The 11937-nt window shown below is 44.3% G+C and overlaps 1 protein-coding gene across 1 annotated transcript; it reads right to left on the bottom strand.

Moving 5' to 3' along the window:
• Positions 1 to 934: 934 nt before the first annotated feature.
• On the bottom strand, positions 935 to 6092 carry stip1 (stress-induced phosphoprotein 1; the record flags this gene model as incomplete). Its single annotated transcript, XM_035526893.1, is given in 14 exon segments — positions 935 to 1212; positions 1328 to 1500; positions 1662 to 1765; positions 1852 to 1888; positions 1975 to 2099; positions 2260 to 2356; positions 2476 to 2596; positions 2849 to 2933; positions 2936 to 2950; positions 3691 to 3817; positions 4020 to 4185; positions 4369 to 4507; positions 4848 to 4989; positions 5901 to 6092. Coding segments are annotated over 14 exon segments (1596 nt in total), but the record flags the coding sequence as incomplete, so codon positions are not given.
• Positions 6093 to 11937: the final 5845 nt, after the last annotated feature.

The raw sequence follows: 11937 nt of genomic DNA, 5'->3' as shown, positions 1-11937 counted from the left end.
TGCTGTACTGAAGCAAATTGGAGACAGAAAACAGCAGGGGCTTTTCTGAGCCCCACAGACAGACACGAAGACTGGACTGTGCATCTTCAAACACTCAGAGGCCACTGTGTCTGTAAACTGATGCTGACCTTCTGAATTACAAGACATCCTCCATGCTGGACTCGAGGAAACCCCATTAGAGAGTGTATTTCTGCAAAAGGCAACAATATTCTATTGGACCTATAACATGAAAAGTCTGATAAGTTGATAACCCGAGGTCACACCCAAGAGTGCTGGTCTAGGATCAGTTTTTAACTTTCCTCTCCTAGCCTTTCAAATACAAGCAAGTCATTCTTGTTCTAAATCAAATAAGCAGACATGCTGGTGATGAACGTCTTCCCCCCCGGTATGGTGTAGGAAACTGCACAGCTTGTTCCGGATCCAGACATAAGTGTGGAACTCAAGGTGTTCCCCCTCCCATGAGTGGGATTACACTGCCAGCATGGACTTCTCAGAATAAAAGTGCAGATCACTCAGCGATGTCCGATAGATGGAAACCCTGAATTTCAGTATGAATTGGCCGAAGTCGCCCCTCCCCCTCCTACAGGCAAAACCTGAGTTGCACTGAATGACAACGCTGTACAGTTCAACACTGCCTCTAGGAAAGGTCATTACGTGATGCTGTTCTGAGATTGAGACAGCAGTTCAGAATAGTTGGGGCCAGTGGCAGGGAGAGTTCCAACAAAAAAGAAAAAGCCTGACTGTGACCGGATGACAAAAAAACGTTACTATACTGATCGGCCCTTCGCCAGTGTGTCAGTAGCATGACACTGACGAATTAAATCCTCTTTGCATTCTATCTTAACAGTACAATAAAATACAAAAAACACCTCAAGGGTCATGAGTAGCACTGAGAGTGGTGTGCTCTGTAAAGAATCAAATGCAGTATTGCGTGTTACATATTTCCCATAACATGTTTAATGAATACCAATTTAAGGCCGTACATTTAAATGAAGGGGAAATTAAAACCCTATCGCATTAGAATACAGACAAGTGTACAATTTGGTGAGCTAGAGTTTGTTGGAATGAAAATCCATCTTCCCTCTTGTGTGTGGTGTTGATTTTGATGGTGGTATCCCTTGGTCTCCTGTGCTCAGCGATCACCGGATGGCTATGAGACCGACATCTATCAGTTTCTGTATCTTCTGAGCAATGACTGGGTTCTTCAAATGACTGCAAAAGGTGAGGGAGAACAGGAAACAAGCTGAAAAACGAAGGCTGAAGAACGGGCAGGCGGACGGCGTGTTAAAAGGTGAGGCGAGGCCCCGGGGCTGCATGCGGCTCTTACTCGCTGAGGGCTTGCGGGTCCTTCTGCATCTGCTCCAGGATCATGCGCATGGCGGGGTCACTCATGATTTGCTGCACCTCGGGGTCAGCCATGGCCCGCCGCTTCACCTCCTCTGGGCTGTCGTTCCGCACCGCTTGGCTCACCACGCAGCGCTGCAGGCCCTCTGTGGCCTCCTAAACACACACACAGAGACAGATTGAGAGCTAAAAAAAACCCCCAAAAACCCACACACACACACACCATGGGGCTCCGTGCCCCAACACAAAAAGCGTGGCTTCCGTGCAGAGAAGCACATGCACCCGGCCGTCTGTTATAATCTTTAATTACGCTGTACCTTGGAGTTGGGGTCCAGCTCCAGGGCTTTCTGGTAGGCGTCCATGGCTTTGGAGAAGTCCTTCATGGCCTCCAGGGCAGCTGCCCTGCGCGTGTACCCTTTAACTGCACACGAGGGGAGACGATCGCTAAATAAACAAGCCACGTCTCGGAACGAGCCTGAAGTGGCCAAGTGGAGGGTGGGCACTTACTGAAGGTGGGGTCCAGTCTGATGCACTCCTCACAATCCTGTGCAAGACACGCAAAACGGGACTCAGGATGGGACAAGCTCGTGTGGGAGGGGCAGAGCAATGGGGGAGCCTGTGCATGTATACCTTGAGCGCTAGCTGGAACTCCAGCAGTTTGGTGTAGCAGGCCGCCCTGTTACTGAAGAGTTTGGCGTCATTGGGGTTCCTCTTTATGGCCTCGGTGTAGTGTTTCATGGCCACGGGATAGTCACCTAAACACACACAGAGTTCAAACTGCAACACCACCACCTGTTTTTCTAAATACATGATGGCAGGTTTGCTGTAAGGTGATGTGAAACCAGAAAACGGAGCGATTCAGATGCAACTGTGTGGACACCGGTTTTCCTTAGCAACACTGCACTTTTGACACACCTTTCTGAAAGGCTTCATTGCCCTTGTTCTTCTCTTCCAGTGCCAACTCAGGGTTAATGTAGGCCATCTTTTCCTGCTCCTTCACAATCTTCTCTGCCTGTACGGGACACGGACACACACACTCACCTAGACTGTGCACAAACCCTCTCTGTCACTTCACATCAAGATCAAGAGCACATCCAAAATCACACACACGGCTCAGCGTGGCACACAAACCTGCTGGCACTTCTTCAGCACCTCGGGTGTGCGGTGCTCAGTCAGGCTTTTGTTAAAGGACTGAATGGCTTCTTTATACTTCTCCTCCTTGAAGTAAGAGTTGCCAATCCTGGCATAGGCCCTAAGACACACAACAGAGGAACGTCAGGCAACAGCAACGGCTTGAAACATTACCGTTATGTCAAATATTCCGTTTGCTGTGAGCCACCCCTCACAAGCAGGGCTTCTGTGTGAAGGTGGAGACTAGATGTGTGTGTGGATTAAACGAGTCTAACTAATGAAGCTGAAGTTATGTTCCATAAATGTGGCGGCAGCAGAACTGACGGACGCACGGCCCTGTCTGCGATTCTCACGCGCACGTGGAAGTACCCACTTGGCAATTTGTCTGTAGTCCTCGCGATTCTCTCTCCCCACATCAATGGCTTTCTCACAGAGCTCTCTACACTTGTCAAACTCCCCTTCTCGAAGAACACAGCTGAAAAGAGAAAAAACGAAAACTTAAAAATAAAAAAACACACCGCCACCTTTATCACTTTTACAGAAGCCCCCCCAAATGAAAAGCAATTTACAAAACGTGTAGTCAACGTTTTAGAAACAACTGCTCTTCAGAATGACTAGAACACTTATGTTATTACAGCCGTAGTAGTGGCCTTTACACCAAGTATGAAAAAGTCCAGCATACTTAATAAAGGCTTTGCAGACTTTGTCGTTTCCTCAAAAAGACACCGATCAAAATCAAATGCCTTCTCATGCTCAAGAAACCGTTTCATGTTGCACAAGACATCTTCTGGGTACGAGAACATGGTGGTGGGTGCAGGGATGGGTGCGGGAGGCTGCGTCTTTGATTCAGCATTTAATCCGTCCTTCCCACCCCTCCCTTGGCAGACGGCACATGGGAGCATATACAGAGCTCCAAGCGTGAATATTCGTGACCTGAAAATTGCCGCTCTGTTCACCAGGGCTAAAAGGGCCCTGTGAGCATGACGGAGCCGCACAAACACGTCTGCCAATTAGCATCCTGACAGCGATGGGGGGGGGAGGGGGGGGGACCCAAAACAAAACCCACAGCTGCACTGACCGGGGGGTTACGTATGCAGCAACTGGAGGCGGGCTGGGAGAGAAGCTTGCTCAGCACCCGCACAGCTGCTCGCGTGGATGGCGCGCGGGTAAGGATGGCGGGGCCGAGGGGAGGAGCGCTCTGCTGCAGGCACTTACCGGCCTGGTTGGACAGGTAGGTCATGTTGGTGGGGTCATGCTTGCAGGCCTCCTCATAGTGCCTGAGGGCCACCTCAAAGTCCCGCTTCTTGTACGCCATGTTCCCCAGCTCCTTCTCCTTCAACGCCTGCACGAAGGAGCGAAGGTCTGCACGTTAGCCATCATCTGCTCACATGGTTTACCAAACCTTCGCTTGCACCCGTGTTAAAATCTTGGTTGCTTTAAAATGACGGACTGAACTTTACTCGCAGTAATGGAGGTTATACAGTTTTGGGATCTACATGCAAATTTTATTTTAATTTTATTTTTTTAACAAGCAAAGTTCATACCAATCTCTTGTTCTCTGGAAGGTCTTCCTCTTTGGGAGGAGGCGGGGCTGTCTCTTTGGGTTTGGGTGGAGGGGGCGGGGCCGGCTCGTCGTCTTCATCCATGCCAGCCAGGTCCAAGCCCAGCAGCACAGAGAGAGTGGTCATCACCCGCGGGTCCTGCAACCTCCTGTACAGAACGCGAGCGAGAGCGCGCGCGAGAAATGACCAAAAATGACCGTCTCATGCACAAACACAGAAGTACAACGTGCTTAAGGTGTGCTGGGCTGGGGGTGTCCTCGATTGAGACGCAGGCGGAGGAGCTGTAGTGGACGCAGCATGCAAGGAGTGTGCGAGGGAGGGCGGGACTTACGTGCCGAGCTCAGACGGCTTCTGGAGTTTCTCCAGCAGCTCGCGGTAGCTGGGGTCGGTCAGAAGGGCTCGTGTGCGAGGGTCTGCCTCCAACTTCTCATACAGGTTGGGTACGGCGAACGGGTTCATGATCTTCTTCTCTGGAGTGGGAATCATTCAGAGAGTGGGGCGGGGGGGGGGGCGGGGCAGAGGAGGATAACAGGTTGTGGAACTCAATATGCCACAGCTAACATTTGATATACCTAGGGCATAAAAAACAATTAATTATTTTGCATGTATATACCACCAAGTGTGCATGTAGGGTGAGGTTTCTGGGGGGGGGGGGGGGGGGGGGGGGTTGGATGCAGAGTCTGAAGAAGTCCAAAATCAATAAAAAGCAACCAAAGAAGAATGAAAATTGTTGGGAAATGACGCAAACTGTTGAAGTACTTTGTTTTCTATAAACACCCATTTGTTGCAAAGGCTGTAAAATGTCTATACCCGCTAGCCGCGCCTCGATGTTCTGAAGCCCCTCCTTTAGTTGCTGATTCGACGGCTCTTTTCTGAGACCTTCTTGATAGGTTGCTTTAGCGTCCTCGAATCTCCCAAGAAATTCCAAGGCTGCAGCTTTTCGTGAGTAACCCTGAAATTGGGGGGGTGGGGTAGGTTTGTTAGAGTGAGTTTGCTGTCGCCAGCTTTGATAACAAAAATGCCTCTTTCAGCATCTACTGTTGACTGACTGACTTAGCCACATTATTGAAACACACACGTGCGAGGGGTTTCAGCACATCTGTGAAGTGGGCCGGTATCGAACCAAGTCAGCAGTAGACACAAAGTGGTTAGCTTTTAAGTCTGCAATAAATGCCTTGTTGCCTGTGAGTTGTAATCGCTGCTCTCCCATTAACATCATACTTAGCTGGGTTAGTGTTTATATGGGTGGATTTCACCCAAAACCCATTGTTTTCACTAATTGTGGATAGCAGCTTTAATGGAACGTAACTCCAACTTGCTGGCACGTAATGGGAACAATCTGCACACTTCAGATGTCCTGCTGTTGTCACTTGTGTGAAAGATGCTGTGCAGTGAATGGGTGGTGCAGTTAAACTAGGCTGGTCTTGCTTTGAAAACATCTATTTAGCTGTTAAAAATATTTTCTGAAACGACTTTCAAAAGCCAGGTTTTAAAGACTACCCTTTTTGTTATGCTATAACTAAATCTTCGAGGTTTTATATATTTTTATGGAAAATAAAAATAAAATGCGTTGCATGTGTGTGCTCCCTGGGAATCAAACCAATGACCTTGGGGCTACCAAGACCATGCTGTGCCTCCTCTACCTGGTGAGCCAAAAAGAATCTAAAACAGCACTAGCCTGACTCCAACACCTTCATCTCCTGGGATAATTCTGTGACCATCGATCCATTTATAAACACTGCCGTGAAGGCTCACAAAGCCAGCACGCAAAAGGTCGGAAGCTCGCGGCACGTGCGGCTTGCATGAGTAGACCCGAAAGGTGGAAAGTACTGCCTTTCCGGAGCGACGGCTGAAGTCGCTCACCTTGCCCCAGTCGGGCTTGAGCTTGATGGTCTGGCAGGCGTCCTTGAGCGCACTGTCATATTCACCCTTCTTGGCGTAGGCGGCAGAGCGGTTGCTGAAGAGGACGTGGTTGGCTGGGTCAAGTGCCAGGGCCTCCGTGTAGCAGCGCACCGCCTCGTCAATCTTCCCCGCGCTCAGCGCCTTATTCCCTGGTCTTTAGTTGAGATACCTGAGGGCAGGAGGTCACAGTTAAAACAAAAAAAATGTAAAAAAAGACACAGAGAGAAGGAAAATTGTATTCTCTCAGATTATTTGTTACTTATTTAAAAGAAATACAGAAAACTGCGAATGAACTTTGAAAGGGATTAGACACAATGGAGCAAATGAGACCACACTGTAGTTATGCCCCTAAAACACTTTGAACCACAAGAGCAAAAACAGAACTTGGCACAACAGGGTTTCCTATAGCACAAGGCACTTTAAGAAATAACTGACTTCATTTAAAGAAGAATTTTTTTTTTTTTTAAATCACAGGCTGTTCTAACCACATAGAATATTACATGTTCAAGCAGACGATGGTGATTCTAATTAAAGCAATTAAAATATTAAGCTACTTATTAGACCATCCAATTGAATAGGTGAGCATGGTTTCCTAAAACAGTGAACTGTAGAAGGATATTTAAATGAAGATTTAGGCATTTCTATTAATGACCATATCCCAGCACTTCTACCAGGACTCCACGTAGAAGGCTACATGAAGCATAAGATAGCAGACGCTGAAATTCTATTGCACTGCAATTTAAACAGGTCAGATACAGTGACATCTGCCCACAGACCTTACAGTGCATGAACAAATTTAAAATGCACTCCTCACAGACTCAGTAATTGTGCTTCATAACCTTACATGTAAACTGAGCAACGTCTGGTTGCAGATGCGGCGATATCTGACCAAATCTCTCTTTGGTGCTCATTTTTTCACCAAGCTGCAGTGGCTGCTACACCTGTTCCAAGTACTTTAATCACAAATGCCACTGACAGGTGATCACTGCCAGCAATCACATTCCATCTATTCACAACCTGAAGACTGCTAGACTAATCCATTCGCTTATTTATTTATTTTTTTTGCAAAAGCCAGCCAAAGTCAAAGGGTTAATCCACACTATAATGAATGTTACTTTTGCTCTACCTCATGATTTAATGAGCGAAACACATATTTAAACTAGCTAGCTATATAATTTTAGCTGTCTACAGTGCCTTCATTTGCTAACTAGCTAGCTGAGACTGGGAAGGCAATTTCAGAGCATTAACTAACTAAACAGAAAATTATTTTTTAAAAGAATATTCAATATTAAAGAATATTAACTAGCTAGCTAGCTAAGAGGGGTTAAAACAGCGAGAGACGACGTTAGCTATCTTAGCTAACTAGTTAGCTATGTTTCTGAAGTCGACATCTCAGCTATGTTAATTCACCTATTTTACTAATCCAAAATTTACATTGATATCCAATCTTTTGTAAATAAACTGCAGCTAGCTACAGTAGCCTATAGCTACTGAACTAAGAACACAAGGACACCTAAAATATGCCTCAGCCCGGTGCAAGAGCTACAGCCACCGAGGCATCCCGGGATACCTTAGCAACGATCTAGCTAGCCAGCTAGCGTTACACTGGTCTTCTGGCCTCACGTCTCACAGGGGCGCAGTAATATTTCCATTGCGATATTACGCACATATTCGCACAGCTAGCTACTGTTAAAAGAATACGTTTCCAGTACTGGCGTTGCCTCTGCTGGCGAGCTGACCAATTTGAGCTGTGGCTAACAATGCGATTACTGCAGTGCCCGTCACCTAGGTTAGCACAGCGAGCTAGTTAAGTTAGCTCGGCTTACTAGACAACTGACAAGAGTCTGAAAGCTCTAGTCACCTACCTTAAAAATAACCTAGTTAAACACGTGTTACCGAGCAACGATCCCGTAACAAGACGAATTTCATTTGAACATAGTATCAATTTACAGGCAACTTCGTACTTACTTTCTCCATGGTGCAACCATGAGGTTCCAGAAACTACTGTGAGACGACAGCAGAGACGCGCCGCCCACCGCACAATATCAATACGCCCGAAAACGGGGTTGCCAGATTTTGTATCAATATACCTTCTTGGCCTAGTTTCTTCTCAAAAACTGTCTTGATAGCAAATACATATTTTTACCACACCTTTAAGTATAGAATTTTCAATACAAGAATAATATTTACGTAGTATACCAATTACCAGTGTTTAAAGGGATGTTTCATTGGAGTTATATAACTACCAAACATAAAGTAAAAGTTTTTCGAGAATTTTCTGACATCCGGAACAGTTACCCTTTTATGTACTTATCTTGGCAACCCACTACAAACGGGGGAAGTGAAGTGCCGTGCTTGAGGCGCTTACGTTTCCTCCTCGCTTGACATGCGCTTTTGTTTCTGATTGGTTATTTCATGTTGAAGCGGCAGGAAGATTCTTGTTCATGCTGGACATCTGAAGATGCTTCGAGAAACGAATACACATTTCCTGCTGTTATTAATGAACTCCAGAGATGTGTTAGCAGTGGGTCTACTGGTTCAATTTCCTGAAGGGACGTTATTATTAATAGTATATTATTAATAATGCATTAATTACATTTACCAATTTGGTATTTGATATTTGGTATTTTATGAGTGGGAATCGCTTTTTTCAATAAAAGATAGACCTTTTAAATATTCATATCTCAAATAAGCTTAGATGCATTTAGCTAAGTGCCATCTTTTATTATTTCAGCACATAAGTGAACTAACAATATAAATGTAAAATTTAAATATTGGCTCCATAGCATACGTTTTAGGAGGTTAACATGCCCTATCATGTTCAAAACATATCCCCTAATTCTCTTCAGCTATCACAAATGTGTGGGACAGGAAGCCTTTTATTATTACAGCATTTCTGTCAAAGCTTAGACAGTACTGCTTCAGTTTAGTGTTTAACTATTACCATTTTACCTTTAGCCATTCATATTTCCTGTGCCAAACTGTCACATTGCCAGACTGCTTAGAGTCAGTCCTGGTGCTTTTAACCTTGCTGATTACAGTTACTGAATTACTGATTCCCATCTCACTCTTTCACACACACACACACACACACACACACACACACACACACACACACACACACACACACACACACACACACACACACACACACACACACACACACACTGCTGCAGCAGTCTGATTAAGGAGTAGCCCTCATTCAAAAGCACTTCACCAAATAGCAGCACTAGCTGTAGGATTTTACAGTGGATTCAATTTACATTTACAGCATTTAGCAGACGCTCTTATCCAGAGCGACTTACAAAAGTGCTTTGTCATTTACTCATGGGATACATCCTAGTACAGTACAGCAGGTTAGAGTCCAACATACCAATGAACTAGAATACTGTAGAATACAGGGATGAATGCTGATACCTAGAAGTACAAAACACATAAGGTCTATCTTAAACAATGATAAGTGCTATAAACAATATGTGCTAGTTTAACTCAATCAATACTAACTACACTCACTCTGCAGAATCACTTTCACCTCTCTTTCTCTGTGTATGCATTTCAGCATTCAGTATAATTGAAACAGACATTATTAATGAAATATGATTACAAAGCTTGATGTTCCAAGTACAGTACAAATTGCTAATCATTATGCCATACCCACAAGAGCTATTACCAAATAACCTTATTATAATTTGCTGAAGCTAACTGTAATTATGGCATGTTTGTAATTTGTCATAGATTTGCTTACATTATATAAATCTCGAATAATCAACAATATATACAGCTCCAGAACAAATAAGAGACCAAAAGAAAATTATAATTGCTGGGTATGTGTTTGTCCAGGCTGAGTAGTTTTGTTTCATTCTATAAACTACTGGCAACATTTCTTCCAAATTCCAGATAAAAACATTCTATTTTAGAGCACGTCTTTTTAATGACAATGACTAATGATCAAAATAACAAAACAGAAATTTCAGACCAGAAAACAAGCTCGTATTCGTTTATAAACCTAGTACTAATATTCCAATTTAGGATGAGTCAAGAAATCAATATTTAGTGGAATAACCCTGATGTTTAATCAGAGCTTTCATGAGTCTTGGCATGCTTTCCACCAGTCCTTCACATTGCTGTTGAGTAACTTCATCCCACTCCTGGCAGAGAAATTACAGAAGCTCGGCTTTGTTTGATGGCTTATGACCATCCGTCTTCCTCTTGATCACAATCCAGGGGTTTTCAATGGAGTTCAGGTCTGGAGATTGGGCTGGCCATGATAGGGTTTTGATCTGGTGGTCCCTCATCCACACTTTAATTGACCTGGCTGTGTGACATGGAGCATTGTCCTGTTGAAAAAACCAATCATCAGAGTTGGGGGACATTGTCAGAGCAGAAGGAAGCAAATTTTCTTCCAGCACAGTTTTGTAAGTGGCTTCATTCATATGTCATTCACAAAGACAAATCTGCCCGATTCCAGCCTTGCTGAAACACCCCCAGATCACCACCAATCCTGTACTGAATTTCACAGTGGGTGCGACACATTCTAGCTTGTAGACCTCTCCAGGTCTCCATCTAACCATTACACGACCAGGTGCTGGACAGAGCTGAAAATTGCACTCATCAGAGAAGATGACCTTACTCCAGTCCTCTACGGTCCAATCCTTACGGTCTTTCGCAAACTTCAGTCCGGCTCTTCTTTGCTTCTCATTGATGAAGGGCTTTTTTTCTAGCTTTGCACGACTTCAGCCCTGCCTCCAGAAGCCTGTTTCAAACCGTCCTTGCTGTGCAATTCACCCCAGCTGCCGCATGCCATTCTTTTTGTAGGTCACTTGACGTCATCTTACGGTTGTTAAGTGACATTCGAATGAGGCGGCGATCATCATGCTCAGTAGAGTCAGTTTTGACCTCTGCCAGTCTGGAGCTTTGTTGTCTCATGTGTTTGCTGCTTGACCTTGTTCTTTTGAGTTTTTTTAATTTTCAAGATGGAAGCGACCTGACGCTCGCTGTATCCCTCTGCCAATAAAACTGCAATCGAACTCTTCTTTTCCTCATTAAGAACCTTTCTTTTTAACTCTTTTGGCATGGTCCGTAGCTGTATTTTGACTATGTTTACTTTTTGGGTAGTCCTAGCACTGCTCTTCCCATCCAGCTGGTTCTATAACAAGAGAATAGTTTTGAGAGCAGCGGTGGTTTTAATACTGTTGCTCGTTAGAAAAGGATTTTGTTCAGGTGATCAGCTAATCAGCATTTCATTAAGTAGAATGAGATGTGTCTGTGAAGGAATTCAACAAACACTTGAATGGAAGGGCTGCTGTACATGTGGAGATGCTGATTTAAGAAAAAATTGGAGTCTCTTATTTTTTCCGGAGCTGTGTGTCTGTGTGTGTGTGTGTGTGTGTGTGAGTGTGTAATACATACATACACACACACACACACACACACACATATATATATATATATATATATATATATATATATATATATATATATATATATATATAAAATGATCATCTGCTGATGCATTTGAAGTTACTCTTATTGAACAGGAGATGGCAATATTACCCTATTATATCTTTAAAGGTATAACAGTGATTATGTGAAGTGTGTGTGCGTGTGTGTGTGTGTGTGTGTGTGTGTGTGTGTTAAGAGAGAGAGTGTTTGAGTGACAGAGAGTGTATATGTGAGAGAGAGGGAGACAGACTGAGAGAGTGCGCTGACCCGAAAGCTTTCATTGTGATCTATGCCTCTGTTGTTCCAGCTTGTATGTCTGGGTATGCTCATGACTTGTCATGTCCAGCTATATCATGAGGGGAAAAAAAGCCAAACACTCGCTTAAGAAAAGAAATGGGCATTGATTCCTAGATGTCTGATTCTCGGAAACTTTCATCATTATCACATTTACTCATTATTATCAATAATCCATTTACAATAGATTCATGGTAGGCCTTAATTACTTGTTAAATGACTCATTGCACTTGCAAGCTGCATTTGACCATTATGTCTACAG

This window comes from Electrophorus electricus, chromosome 6 (assembly GCF_013358815.1).
Source record: "Electrophorus electricus isolate fEleEle1 chromosome 6, fEleEle1.pri, whole genome shotgun sequence".
Classification (NCBI taxonomy): Eukaryota; Metazoa; Chordata; class Actinopteri; order Gymnotiformes; family Gymnotidae; genus Electrophorus; species Electrophorus electricus.
The sequence above is the reverse complement of the archived record's forward strand: the minus strand, read 5'-3'. Positions and strand labels throughout refer to the sequence as shown.